The sequence below is a fragment of the Paramisgurnus dabryanus genome, chromosome 24 (genome assembly GCF_030506205.2).
Source record: "Paramisgurnus dabryanus chromosome 24, PD_genome_1.1, whole genome shotgun sequence".
Taxonomy (NCBI): domain Eukaryota; kingdom Metazoa; phylum Chordata; class Actinopteri; order Cypriniformes; family Cobitidae; genus Paramisgurnus; species Paramisgurnus dabryanus.
In genome coordinates this window covers 17,208,136-17,223,722 of record NC_133360.1, presented here as the reverse complement: position 1 = coordinate 17,223,722, position 15,587 = coordinate 17,208,136, and the positions used below count along the sequence as shown (strand labels likewise).

The 15,587-nt window shown below is 35.1% G+C and overlaps 1 protein-coding gene across 3 annotated transcripts in view; it reads right to left on the bottom strand.

Annotated features, from left to right (window-relative positions):
• The window catches only part of LOC135729588 (complement factor H-related protein 1-like), a 30,431-nt gene extending 15,061 nt beyond the window's left edge, over positions 1-15,370 (bottom strand). The window contains exons 1-5 of one of the 3 annotated variants that reach the window (XM_065247359.2): positions 15,281-15,370; positions 14,605-14,680; positions 9,213-9,368; positions 7,983-8,162; positions 7,425-7,604 (exon numbers count right to left, since the gene is read on the bottom strand). In XM_065247359.2, the coding sequence (XP_065103431.1) occupies positions 7,425-7,604; positions 7,983-8,162; positions 9,213-9,368; positions 14,605-14,674 (586 nt within the window). In that variant the 5' untranslated portion in view covers positions 14,675-14,680; positions 15,281-15,370. Of the gene's footprint in view, positions 1-7,424; positions 7,605-7,982; positions 8,166-9,212; positions 9,369-14,604; positions 14,681-15,280 lie in introns of all 3 variants that reach the window. The other 2 variants (XM_065247349.2, XM_065247369.2) reach the window with 2 other exon arrangements.
• Between the last annotated feature and the right edge of the window lie 217 nt (positions 15,371-15,587).

Here is a 15,587-nt window from a genome sequence, read left to right as displayed (position 1 = left end):
TTGGTCTCTACTCTTTTTCTCTAATCTGTTGTTTTTTCTTTCAAAGCTTCGCTTCTGTCGTTCTGCTAGGTTTTGCTTAATCCCATTTATGGTTTTAACAGACATTATATCACAGACACACTACATTTTCACACAAATAAAATCTGCATCTACATTTAATTCACCACTATTGATTTGAAAAACAGGCTGTTTCATTTGGGCTTTGGCTTTCTCATAAGGATTAGGTGTGTGCAAGGAGGGGTAGATCAATTTCACTGGGGGTGGAGCTGCAGGAGGAGCCGTAGGTGTCATACTTGAGTCTGGCTGACTGTTTCCTTGTTTAACTTCCTTTGGCTTTGCAGCTGCACCACTGTCAACTTCCCCTAACTAATGCAACCTCTTTCTGTCTTTTCTTAACATCTTTAGGATCAGTTTGGGCCATCATGAATTGAAATATTTTTTGCCATGGCACATACACCGGTGAACACACATATTCATCACACTCTTTCTGAAATTCAGCCATAATATATATCAACGTACAATACACGGTACAAATACTATTACAATACAATTTCTCAGACAAAACCACAACAATAACAGTAAGACGTCAATTTTCTTTTCCAGTATTCGTAGGCCTTACACCTCACGGGCTGCTGTACACCCCCTACGGCTACAACCGAGTCGGTATTTTATAACACCTAATGTATTAAAGGAATCCTCAACCTTATATTTAATTCTGTTAACTTACACCGCCATTAACAGTATTTATGGACCTTTCATCCAAGAGCCTCTCACTCCTTACGGCTACAACCGAGTCGGTATTCTATAACGCCTAATGCGTTAAAGGAATCCTCAACCTTATATTTAACAAAAAAAAAAAAAAATTCAAAAATTTCAAAAAGTTTTTCACTCTGATCAATTCTTATTGTTTAAATAATCAATTTCAGTTCGGAGCTCCTTATCAACACAATTAATTTGATATATCCAAATAGCAGAATTCGATACAACAGGTTTCTGCTTACCTTGTCTATTAGAGCGCTCTTTGTGTTGAAATGGAGCCCTCCCTTACTCTGGTTTCTTCAATGTGAAACCCTCCTTCCTCTCACTCTCTCCTTTCCCTCCACAAAACGTCGGTGGTCACCAATTGTTGGACTTTATGGCGTCCATTTGCATGTTCATAATTTAGAGGAAAGGCACAAGATACGAATATCTAAGTTCAAATATTTATTGATCAGATTGAAAAAGTTTAACAGCGCTGGGTCCTCTCAAGTAGCGAACAAACAGCTCAGGAAGTAACATGCATATTTATAAGATATGTGACGTCGATCTTTCTTCAGAAAATCTCCACCCACAAAGGCCGTTCCCCTCGTCCATCTGACTCCATCACCACACCCAATTTTTGCCTGTAGGCAAAGATGGACACACATAGACAAAGAAAAACAAACTGTTCTCCTCTCATCCCTGGGAGCCCTGCAGTTCCTCTCCAGTACTCCTCCACTTTGAATAGCATGTTATAATGCTTTCTTAAAAACAAATCATTAATAAAACATTCATTTATAAAAAACATAAGCTGTAAGATGAAAGTGATTATTATGTAAAACATATTTCAATATCATGACATCATTTCATTATTTGTAAAATTGGTTATATGAATAAGGCACACATTAACTTCTTTAGATAGATAAACACATATTAAATCTTTTACTGCAATACTACTTCTAAGGAAACACTTTAATCATTATTAAAAACCATCTGTTAGCAAAGAAAACACAGACACACAGGAGATTCTGTTCTTCAAGGTTGAGCTGCCCTGCCCCCATTAAGTTATTCTGTATGCAACCTTCATTTCATTGGTTAATACACATTTATCAAAGACAACATCTTATATTTACTACATCAATTATTCAATGATTAATACTGATTAAGTAAGAAATACATTGCATATTTCATCCTGTGAACATTAAGGCATTAGTTAATGACATAGTCGCCTGTTTGCTTTCCCCCTCAGGCCTCTCTCTTATCTTGATCGATACCAGTCGTAAATTCCTAAATTCCTCCTTGCAGCACACACACAAAAACTGGTAACTCTCCACTCTCAAACATAAACACCTCATTTCTACATAATAGCTCAGTGCATATATAAAACACACAATGTTTATAGAATAAAATGATTAATTAAAGAAATATAACATGGAACAAAATCAATTTCCACAGTCCTTATTTGGACATCTTTGTAACTTTAACACTTTTAGCAATCAGCATGAAATGTAGGCAGTAAATATGTAAAACATAATTATTCAACAACACAACAGTACTCCATTGTTCATGAATTGGTTAAATGCATTCATTAGTTAAACATACTAATTTTCACTTTCTCTAAATATAACATAGTTATAAAGCAAACAACTTGTTTATTGAAACCATCTGTTCTGCGTGTTTTCTCTTCAGGGCTTTGTTATCAGCGTTTGCTGGTCTCTCCCCCAACCGAAACCACAGCCTCTCAACTTTACACACAGACATTTACTCACATATCTCAGCACAGAAAGCACAACGGCACACATCAACTACAACATGACATACCGACCAACAAAACAACATAAAAATCCCACAGTACACTCTTAAGAAAAATGGTTTGTCAAAGGTTCTGAAACAATGGTAAAGGTTCTATATAGAACCATAGCTCACTGAAGAACCTTTTTTTCTGAAATGGTTCTTTGTCTTCGCAAAAGGTTTCTTTAATTCCCGCCTTTTGATTTTAAATTTAGTCAGTTATTTTCAAGCTGCATCTAGATTATTTTCACCTGTAAAAGCCCTGAATCATCATCAGTCCTGCTGAACCGCCTACAGACTAACAACACAAACAGGTAAGAGAGAAAAATAATCAGCATTTACTGTTAAAAATATTTAGAAAATTAAAGTTTTGTGTGTTCTTATTGTACTTTATTTCTTTTATAACAGGTAAATATTTTACTTTATACTGTAAGCTTCATTCCCTTTATAACAGGTAAGCTTCAAACTGTTTTAAATGATATATTTAGAGGACTCTGCTTTTACAATGACTTAGGATTATGATTTGTTAAATTGTTAAAAAGCTAATAGATGTATATTGTACATTAAGTTTATTAAACTAATTATGAAAAGAATGTGGTACAGCATGTGTTTAGTTTTTTTTTTTATTGATATTTCAGAGTTTTCATATGCTGGGAGTGAAGGCAGTGCGTATGACCGCTTGATATGAGAGACACATCCTGTTTTTAAAGGTGAGGCATGCATGTTTCTTTCCAGGGCCGGCCCTGTGCGTCCAAATTATTATTTTTATTATTATTTATGTATATATACGTTTAACTTAACTCTTTCACCGCCAGCGTTTTTAAAAAAAGTTGCCAGCCAGCGCCAGCGTTTTTCATGATTTTCACCAAAGTTTAATGCCTTCCAGAAAATGTCCTTTAAATATATAAACATACAATATACCAAATGAAAGAACAGACCCTCTGCTTTCAAACAAAAAAACCCGTTTCATCCTACCTTTAGTGGTTCTTTTGCAATCAGCTTTTGAATATGGGTAGGTTTTTGCAAAAACACCATATTTTGAGCAAAAAGCAGAGATAATTCCATTTTTATGACGGACTTTTCATAGAGATCCCATTCGGAGCGATCTTTAAAACAGACACGGACATGCAGCAACTTGCCATAGAGCAATACTTCCGGTTTTAAAAAGTTGCGGAAGGACCTGGTGGATAATAGCGGTATTGCGGAAAGACGGAAAATCTCGTCATTGGCGGGGAAGCGTTTTCGCTTAATTGACGAGATATCTCGTCAATGGCGGGGATAGAGTTAAAATATTTAATTTTGTACAAGAAAACAGCCCTTATTAATGAATCATTTATTGTGATGTCTCGGGAGAGTTTGCTCATTTGTTGAATAGCTCTGTGGCTACTGCACTGAAGCGGCAGTTTAAAATATAAACCCAGAATTCAGCGAATGTCAAGAACAAGAAAACGGAAACAACAATCAGACAGAGACGCGGGATTTACATAACGTTACACAGACCATGCTTAAATTTCAATGTTTATGGACAGAAATACCAACTTGTTCACTTTGTTTGGTATTATTAAGCTGCGTATTGGAGTGCTGCTGCTCGCCGCGGGGCTGAAGACCCGCTCTGACTGAGTACTGGTGGCACATATGCTCAGATATTTACGTGCAACCTATTGGAAAGCGCCCAACCCTAATATATATACGACTGTTTAACGTAACGGGGTATTTTAATTATTCGTTATTATATAATTATTAGTTATTTTCTATATTACTTCCACTTAAGAAGAGTTCTGCGCTTTTATTTTAATAAAAAAACTCTCTATATAAATCTAATTTCTTTATATAAATACTGTTTTGTACATAAAGCTATAATTTCGTTATTTTACTAACACAACTTTATCTGCGCTTTCAAATAGGTTGATGTAAGGGGAAAAAGTATAGCTTTCTTCCACTTGAGAAGAGTTGTGCACTTTTAAACACTTTTTTTTTTAAATATCTCTTTACATAAATACTTTATTCTTCGATTTAAAAGCCATTTCGTTATTTTACTAACCCAACTAATGACTCATCCATGCTTTCCATCTTTTCCGAGCGGGTCTTGGTCTTCAGCACCGCGGCGAGCAGCCAACACTCCAATGGGCCGCTTATTAATACCAAACAAAGTGAACAAGTTGGTATTTCTGGCCAGAAACAACGACATTTAAACATGGTCTGTGTAATGTTATATAAATCCCGCGTCTCTGTCTGATTGTTGTTTCCGTTTTCTTGTTCTTGATGTTCGCTGAATTCTGGGTTTATATTTTAAACTGCCGCTTCAGTGCAGTATAGCCACAGAGCTATTTAACAATGAGCACGATCTCCTGAGACACTACAATATGCTCCAATAATTCATTAATAAGAGCTGTTTTCTTGTACAAAATAAAAAAAATTTAATTAGATGTACAGTGTTAAATCATGTAAAAAAAGACACGATTCTAACAATGTCAAGATCAAATGCCTGACAGGGTGTGTTGTGTGTGCGTGTGTGTGTGTGTGTGTGTGTGTGTGTGTGTGTGTGTGTGTGTGTGTGTGTGTGTGTGTGTGTGTGTGTGTGTGTGTGTGTGTGTGTGTGTGTGTGTGTGTGTGTGTGTGTGTGTGTGTGTGTGTGTGTGTGTCTTCAAAATATTTTCAAAATAAAGAAAAACAAGACAAAGCTGTGCAGTTTGTTTCTGTGTAAGTTTATGAACAAAATGATCGGAACACAATTGTTTGGGATTCTTGGGGCAACAGGTGAAATCTTGCCTAGGGCAGCAAATTGGCCAGGGCCGGCCCTGTTTCTTTCAATGCTGACATTAAAATAATAGTTATTTACAATAAAAAACATGTAAATATAACAGGTAAATATTTTACTTTACACTGTAAGCTTCATTCCCTTTATAACAGGTAAGCATCATATTGTTTTAAATGATATATTTAGTGGACTCCGCTTTAACAATGACTTAGGATAATGATTTGTTAAAGCAGGGTTCCCCAAATCTTACCCTGGAGGGCCAGAGCACTACAGAGTTTAGGTCCAACCCTAATCAAACTTATATCCACCTGTGATTGTCTAGTGATCATGAAGACCTTGATTAGCTTGCTCAAGTGTGTTTGATCAGGGTTGGAGCTAAACTCTGCAGTGCTCCGGCCCTCCAGGGTAAGATTTGGGGAACCCTGTGTTAAAAAGCTAATACATGTATATTGTACATTAAGTTTATTAAACTAATTATCAGAAGAATGTGGTACAACATGTGTTTAGATTTTTTTATTGATATTTCAGAGTTTTCGTATGTGAGGTAATCTTGTTTATGCTGGGAGTAAAGGCAGTGTGTATGACCGCTTGATATGAGAGACACATCCTGTTTTTAAAGGTGATGTATGCATGTTTCTTTCAATCCTGACATTAAAATAAAAGTTATTTACTGTTTAAACATTTTGGAAATTGTGTGTGTGTTCTTGTGGCACATTTACAATAGCAGAATTACTTACTATTATTTTTATTATGTTGTAGGTGAATTATAGCTCTTAAAAGTTGGATAGCTGCAGGTTGGCCATTGGCTTGATAACAGTGGTTTATGAATAAATCTTTCACCAACCATTCACGTATTTACTAACAAAACAGGTAGCTTGAGCAGAATCATATTAAAACTTCTGTCAAATCATGTTTTACATACAGTATGTAAGCATACTCTAGGCTAATTTTAACTTTTTGTCTCCATGTTTTATCCTTTCACCCATGACCGACAGACCCAAATCTTGTTCGGCCTGATGCTCAACCTTGTACAGTCCACCAAATGATGACCACTGCAAAGTAATGGGAATCTGTGGTAATCACAGCCTGCATCTCAAGATCAACATGATAATAGCAGACCATCTCTTATCTTACTCTTATCTGACTAAATGTACAACTTCATTGCCACGAAACAAAGAACATTGGATGGAGTATGTACTGTACAATGATCCAGCAAACAAAATATGGACTTTTTTGTTAGCTTCCACAAACATTGACACAATCCTATAGAATTTAATTTTTACAGTTAGTAATGTATTATTAACATCTCATTCATTTGTATTCTATGCCATCTATCTGTTTGTGCTAAAGTGTTTACATCTGCATGTAATGTCATAATATGTTAATATTCAGTATTTATTATCATTTGCATGTTTTGATGTGGCATATGTCATAATATTAATGATTTCATGTAATTGTTGTCTATTTTGAGTTATTGTCTTTGCCCAATTTTATTGTTAATTTATTTAATATTCAAGCAGTTATTTAACATCCATATCTCATTTGAGTAGTGATGTTATATTTGCATAATAATTCATATATTTATTTTGATTGTGATTTTAATACACATATTTATTATTGTACGACACCTCATGTCATGAAAAAGTGAAAATAAAAGCATTTTTCTGATGTCTTGAAGTTCTGTTTTTAAACTGTTAAACCTTATAATGTGATATAAATAAATAAAAAATATATATATAAACAAACATAATCCCCCTGACTGCTGATAAATGAAAGGGTTCTTTATAGCACCATTGTGGTTCTATGTAGAACTTTTTAAGGCAAGGTTCTATATAGAACCATCTAAAAAAGGGTGCTGCTATTGTTAAAAGCTGAAGAACCCTTATTTGGTACTATATAGAACCATTTTTTTTAAGAGTGTAGGAGTGATTGTGCCTTTACAATCAAAAACATACGAGTGTTGAGATTTGCATGATTTTAAGGTCATATTTTTTATTCCGTTTTTTTGTTTGTTTTTCTTTGTACTGTTTGTCTTGTGTTTATTTGATGATTTTCCGGAAACACATTGGTCAACAGACGTTGTAATTAATTGTGCTATATAAATAATTATTACTTTAAACATTTTGTGGGAACTCACTTGTGCAGTCAAATGTGCCATTCCATTTTCCATCTTTACAAATCAAAGCTCCGTTAGGTATTTTATCATACGGTTTATTACACGTGTATCTCAAAACTTCAAAGTTGTTAAATGTTTTTTTCTCATCTAACAGGGTCACAAACTGCAAGTTCATTGTCGGTTTGGTACACTGAGCTATCTCTGTAATGAAAATGTAGAATTTGTTTAATATAAATATGTGAACCTGTTTGTGAAATCCAGGCTGAAGTCTCATAATCAAATCATGAGATTGTGAGGATTAAAGTTTGATTTCAATCGTTGATTTCAATTTTTGACATGACCTTCCTCAGTATTAGACTAGATATTATAGACTACAATATTAGATATCAAGGATCTATTTCACAGAATGTTCTTTACATTAGACGCTTTTATCTAGAAAACATTAAATTACAAAAAAGACTTCACAGACAGGGTCACAATTCTGTGTTAAACAAGATTGAAATATTTTGATTTAAAATAACAATAACTGTTTTAATTCATTTATATATTTATATATTATACAAAATGAATTTGACTCACTAATGCATTCTGAGTAAATCCAGGCCGGTCCATCACACTTAGCAATGGTCTGTCCATTAGATTCATAATCCTCATCACACTCATAGTGTGCTGTGTCTCCATGTGAATATTTCCTCTCACCTTGAATTTGATCAATCAGTGTAGCATTGTTTACTTCCTGAAGCGGCTTTGAACAGAAAGCTACTAAAAAATAGGGGAAATCAGAGAGAATTAGGTGAATCTATAATAACTACAATTAAAGAATACAAACGTTGCTTATATTAAATAATATAAGCAGAGGCTACATTTTGACTGTAAAGATGAATACATGTCTGAGGTTTAGACATGATGAGTGCATTATCAACTTTAGTGGGACTTACTTAACTATGCTAATCTATACAACTCTACAGAGACATTCATTTTTATGAATAGCTTAAACAACATGCTTTAGCATTTTGCATTATACACTTGTGCAATTTATATTCAATATTTTTCTCCCATAATATTCAGTTATAGAAAGAAAAACGATTTTATGTTAGAATGACAGCAGTAGGAACTGCAAAACCAGTAACAACAGCAAAATAGTTGAAGGGGTAAACATCTGAATTATATTTACATTTATAAAACGGTTAGTTCCAATCCTTGATTCTGATTGGTCAATAGGTGTGCTTTATTCACGATAAAACACGGCTATGACCACTTCACCCAAAGGTTCTGTTTATCACTGCGCCCTAAGCAACACCCTTAGCAACCACACATGTGGGTTTGTTGTTTTTATTTAAGCTTTCATGCATATTACACATTGGAACACATTTTTCTGCATGGTCAGGGACAAATTTTTTCTAGTGAATGCTTTTTATTGATTTTACTTCATGAAAGTTGCACTAATTTTTTTTATTTTAATATTGTGTGGTAACCGTTTTATAAAAGCAATAAGGTACTTGAGGCAAGTGCTATATCGTGAATAAGTAACAGCTGAAGGGGTTGCAGGCACTCCATTCGTGTCGTGCCTAACAACGCCCTTCAGCAATTACTTATTCACGATACAGCACAGCCTCTCGTACCTATTTCCTTACTTATGTGTCTGGCAGGTGTTTTTATTCAACGTGCATTCAATCTATACATTCTATCAACAATCTATACAAGTATGATTGTTTTCTAGGAATCAAACCCATGACCCTTTGAGCTGCTAACATGTGTTACTTTTCACTATTCCTTTTTACTAACAGTTATGAAAGTAAAAAGGCTCACATTCACAAGTGGATGTCTGCCATGTACCGTTGACACATCTGATCACTGTGTGTGATGGTTTGAACCCTGGATCACATTTAACTACAGCAGATTGTTCGGTGTGGTTGTTCAGCTGTCCATGTTGAATACTGGGGAAAGCGTCACATTCATCCACGCCTGTATTGAAAGACAATTTCATAAACATTCACATTCAAACCTTCCTGCTGAAATCTGACAAATCAGAGAGGATTAAGTTAATCTAATAATAACTTATATAACTACTATACTATATAACTTACTATAACTTATAACTAATCCATAATAACTACAAAAGAAACAGCATTCTTTTTAATCAATCTTTAATTCCTCATTATTCTGATTTGTTAGCTAAATCTAAATATTTTGCTTCTAATTTAAATGTTAAATAAGATCTCAGACTTGCTGAATATCTATTAAAGCAATATGAGTAGGAGTGTGATATGGCTCTGATATAGACTGCCCCGGTGACAGAACGTTTGAATGGGGGGGGGGGCTTTGCCGCACGGGGGAGACAGAGAACAATAAAACTGTGCATTAATATGTATTATAAGTCTTTTATTTATAGTTTTAAAAAGTTAATTTGGTTATTTTTATGCATCGATGTAGAATCATTCACATCAACATCACAGTGCATCATTAAAACCTATCAGAAAACATAAAACAATAGATAATTCTAGATGTTTAATTACTCTTTGGAACATTGGTATCCCTAAATAAGAGCTTAAAGAGATATTCACCATAAAAATGAAGATACCCCATGTTCATTCCCCTTCAAATCACTCCAAAGCAGTATAGTATGATAGTGAAGGACATTAAAGTATGGATGCACTTTTTTGGGGCTTAAAAATTGCATGCCCTGTTTACAACCATTATAAAGCTTGGAAGAAGAAGCACATTTGCTAATATAATTTCAGTTGTGTTGGTTATATGTATCTTGGATGGCTTGAGGGTGAGTAAATTATTGGGTTGGTTTCATTATTCTATGAGCTATTCCTTTAATAACCTTATTTTTGTAAAACCCTACATTTCTTTAATAGTTTTGGCCTTAGATTTAATGCAGCATTCAACTGTATTAAAAATATGTGTTTAACCTTTACATTAACTTACTGACTGCATTTTCATCACTTCCCCAATTTAATAAAAAAAAATTTTTATATGTATATTATATGGTTTTTAAAGTATGCCTTCATGGGTGTTAAGATCTCTGGAGATAATCAAGGGGTGAACACTGTTTGCAGTGGATGGTAAAGCGTATTGTATTGCTTCTGCATCACATTATGTAAGCTCAATCTACAGTATTAGTGAATATACACTTATTGTACTTTCACGTTCGCTCTGCTCTGTGCCATGGCTGCAGAATCAGCATGAACTTAAAAATGTGCTGAAAATGCAGACTAAAAGACAAGGGCGGACCCGAAGCCTGATGCCGTTTTCATATGAGATTTAAAGGGGACCAAAATGATCACAATTTCGTGAACAGATTTTTAGGGGGGCTGGGCAGATGATTTGGGGGGGTTAAAGACGGACGTAGTGAAACCAATGCTTGGCTGGATGGGGAAGCTTGAGATCATCGCAGGCCAGGGAAGCATACCCAAGCCTCCCCTTGACGCCAGGCCTGGATATAGAATAAAATTCTGTAGAAAATCAAAAACAAAAGCAGAGTGTCGGTTATAACCTCTTTTGTGCTAAACTTCTTTCTGCCACAAAGGATTCGAAGCCAAGTATGATAGGTAACCCTTTCAGACGTTTGTTTTGAATGTTCTAACTGACTCCCCAGGTGAGAGCTTTTTCCATGTGGCAGAAGATACTGCAGGTAGCTGAAAAATGAGGATATTTATCAGGATAGGTTATATAAACATGTTGGTGTAGCGTTTATAGTCTCTGCTAGTAGATGGTGGAAATAAATGCACTATTATGGTGCAAACTACAATTTCACAGGGTTAAAATGACATGCTGTAACCAATACAGTACATCCGCAACAAAAGGGGAGCAGTGTTGGTGACTGGTTGATAAGGCAGTGATTCTCAAATGTCAACCTAAACACCTAAAATAGTAGGTTAAATCAGGGGTGGATCTACCGGGGTGGCACGGGGTGGCAGTTGCCTCCCTAAATAAAAGCATTGCCACCCCATATGCCACCCCAGCGCTGGTATCCTAATATATATAATGTATACCCGAGTAGGCTCTTTTAACCCGAAAGGCAATGTAGTTTTTCTCTGCATGTGTTTAGGGGTGGGAGACACATATCTGATAGATTGGCTTAATTTCCATTGTTAGCCAACCAGAGGCAGCAAAGTTCATACCCGGTCAAAGACAAGCACGCACAGTCAGTCCGAGCAGAAAGTCTTTTCAGAAAGTCTTTTACAGTGTAAAAAAAAGTCTGCGCAGTCTTGTCAACTTGGTGACTTTGTCGCTATATTAAGAAACTTTTTAGACCCCTTTAAGCGACTTTAAAAAAAAATGACTAGGACAAATATAGCGATCTTTTCTGGCGTGGTTGGAAACTTTTGGAAACTGCCGTGAAAGCATGCATCGCCCCATCCAAAGGTACTCACATGCAGCCCGGTTCTCACACTGCAGTCGCACAAACCCGCAACAACAGAGCGATGGAAAGTACAACGAGCTCAAAACAAAGATAGGGGACGCAAGCACAAAGTATAAAAAGCACTAACATTACTTTTCCATAGTTGAGGTGAAAGGCAAGAATGTTTATGAACGTGCAACTTATGCACATGAAGAAAGAGTCTCTTCACGTCTGTAGCAAGTAATTCTGATCTAATAAAGCACCTCACATCATCACATGCTGGCAAAAAAATTGTGTTTTCTCTTTAGTGTCTTTAAGTGATTAAGTTGAGCTTCACATCAGCAAATCAGAGTACTGAATACGGTCATATTTTACAAATAAATGTTGCATCAGGATAAAAATACAAAAATTAAACTGTTGATTGTTTAATATTGCCTGAGATAGTTGCTTGGTAGTTAAAACAACTGAACTGCAGGTTTGTGTAAGCAGTAAATATCTTTTAAGCAGTTCTTTCTAGGGTTAGCCCGTCATGTCTTTTTAGCTAGTGTGCAGCAATCAAAATATTCCACACGTGCATATGAAATCGCTCGTTATGATATAGTCTAATGTTTTTGTTTGTCTTCATTAAGGAGACAAAACTATTCAGTGTTGTGTATGTTTAGAAAGCTTGAAAGACAAAACTTAATGCTGCATTTTCCATGATACTATGAAAAAAAGGCTGATATCCATTTTTTTAACCAAAAAGCAGTGCTTTAAGTGGGCCGGAACGCCCCGGTACTCAGTACTGCCACTTCTAAAAATAGCTCTTGAGCGTACCACCACCTCTCCGTGCGCCCAGAACGTGCTTTTAGCGTACCGGAACGCTCATTTGCACATCTGTTTAAAAATCAGAGGTTCAATTTAATCATTTGGCTGCGCTGCCGCTTTTCAGAGCGCCCTTAATGTACGCTTCCTAATTCGTCCCACCGCGAGCAGAGACTACATTACCCATACACCCTTGCGTTTACAAGTTAAAAGCGCATGCGTCCGTCAGTCAGTCACTGTCAACGTGCTCTGGAGAGTTGTGTGTTTGTGTGTGAAACGCGCAACCATAGCTGCTCGGTTAAAATGAAAATACAATGAACACGTAATATTCCCTCCTTGTTTAAGACTCTGAGTAGTAAAAGAACACCGTCAGAATCAGAGGACTCGCTGACATCCCACCAAGCCAGAATGATAGCTGCAGGTCAGACGCAAGCCTTGTAGTTACGTGATAATCTCCGCTGTCGGGGCTGTCAGTTTGGTTCCCCTCGAAGCAACTTCGGATTTCCTCAGGCGATGTGCAGAAAACATTCTTGAAATTGTAATATACATTTAGTTTAATTGCTAAACTACAAGTAAACGAAATTTCAATGAATTTGAACGAGGTGCACAGTAGTTTTACCACCCGCAAAATGGAAAACAATGGGACAAAATAAATGACTTTAGAGTTTCAAATGGCCAGTATTTTGTTATTCTTACCCCATAGACATGGTCTTGGTGTCATTTTCAAGTTTTTTTTTCAAGCTCTTTCTATCTGAACAACTAGTTTTAGCATTTAACCATGCTGAAAATTGTACTCACATATCTACCTTTTGCACATTTTATTTATGTTCAAAAGCTCTTTCTACAGTAGCTCTTTCTAATTTTTTTCAAAATCCTTTTGCACATTTTATTTATGTTCAGTAGCTATTTCTAGCTCAAGCAAATCCACAAATTTATAAAATGATTTATTATTTTTTACAAGGTCGTCTGTTGACTGCTGAATATAAAACCCCTTCAATATAGGAGTCGAGTCAGCAAAAAAACAAAAAAAAAAAAAAAATAGAGTACCGGCACCTCTTTGGGGCCACTTAAAGCACTGCCAAAAAGAATAGAAAAATTAAATACTATGTGAGTGGAAGGTACAAATAAAACAGAAAAATATGTTGTGGAAGGCGGAGTAGATGAAGTCATGAAAGAAAGAAACATAGAAATGGATGGCAAATAGCTAAAAAGAAGTGAAAAGACAGAAATTTATCATGAAGTGAGTGAAAGGATTAAAGAAGAGGGTTATGATAAAAAGAGATGTGTGCCCTTCAAATATGTTTTACATTAATATAAACTAGGCAAACCTATTTTATTTATATAACAGTCTTTATACCATTATGTTCAACTTTGCCCATCATGGTTACAGTCAGTGTTTTTATATATTGGTAAGATGTATGTATTAACTTAGTATTAAGACAAAGGGTGCTACAGTAGAGATGCTAAAGGTAGCTGCTTGGGTAACTATAGGAACATTTGTTGTTGTGTTTTTTATGTTATAAAAATTTGAGGTCCAGTGGATACACCGCATATAGTATATATAGTATGTAATTTCTTGTATCCACGACAACCATGCAAGGATGCTTAATTCATTGCCACCCCTTTTAGTTCTCATGCCACCCGCTTGCCACCCCATAAATAATTTTCTAGATCCGCCCCTGGGTTAAATTGACTTGGAAAACATAGTTGTTTTAATATCATGTTGCACTTTTTTTACATTGTGTTTAAACACAGTTGCTGCCACAACTAGTATTTTTGAACTCGAGCTTGCTTTGAACAAAAAAATTAAAGAAGAAAAAAATCAGTAATTCTGTTCCAGTTGAAATGTTAAGGTCAAAACTTTAGAAATCTTTTAAATGTATTTTTTCTGGTACAGATTAGACGGTTGTATAGGCTTTGATAATACCATATCATACAGCCATTGTAAACAAACATTGTTTATTCAAAATGAGAATTAAAATTATTATAAACTAACATATTATTTGGTGCTGAACACATCTTATTTAACATTGAATAATGTCTTACCTTTAGCATTTGTTGAGATGTCCTTAAATTTCAAAAGAAGAAAAAAGAGAAATACCTTGCAGGATTTCATTTTTAGCTGTAAGAAGAACATTGTAACAGTCCTTGGGTTAAATTTTTATTTGGATAGCACCTTTCACAATGTACATTGTAACAAAGCAACTTTACAGAAATTTTTACATGTAAGATTGATGTATAACATGAACAATATACCTTTTACAGACCAAACTAAAAACATAATTGGTTCATGAATTCTGGAGCGTTACATATAATAGTAAGACAATATTTGTGTTCATATGCAAGCAAGACATAAGTGACTTTTGTAAAGAAACAAAACTTCAAGAGCTATAAAGTTAGAGAATAAAGACCTGGAAAACCTGCAGACTAAACCAGGGACCAGGTTTCCTCTGGCCTCTCCTTAAACAATGTTGGTGCTAAATGTGTACTATTATAGCATTTAACTAAGCTGTAAAATTATTTAGAAAGAATCTAAGGTCCAGCTTATGTTTTTTTACAGTAATAGTAATCCATAGTTAATCCAAATTATATACTAAATAAAAATATTCAGCTTATTTAAAATATTCAGCATAATATCGTTTTACTGTATATATAGAGAATATAAACAGAGAAACTAGCATTTCTTTTTATTTATTACAAATAGGTAAAAAGTGTTAATTACCAGTTCTACAAAGGAATGTATTCATGCAGACTCTCTGAAAAGATCTCTTTGGCTACTGCAAAAAGTTGAACTTTAAATTATGTTGTAACGTTTTTTGTTCAGGGGTGTGTGCAAACAAACATTACACAACCTATAGTAAACATTCTGCAAGTCTAAATACACACAAGTCAAATGCCTGTGTCATTTATTTAAAGTGCATTTTTCATTGGTCTAATAAAAAAATAATAAATTCTTGTTCAGTTTGGCCTAAAGCAAATAACACTCCGCTTTAACAAAACAGCAAGACTATAGCACCACTTATGGTTCT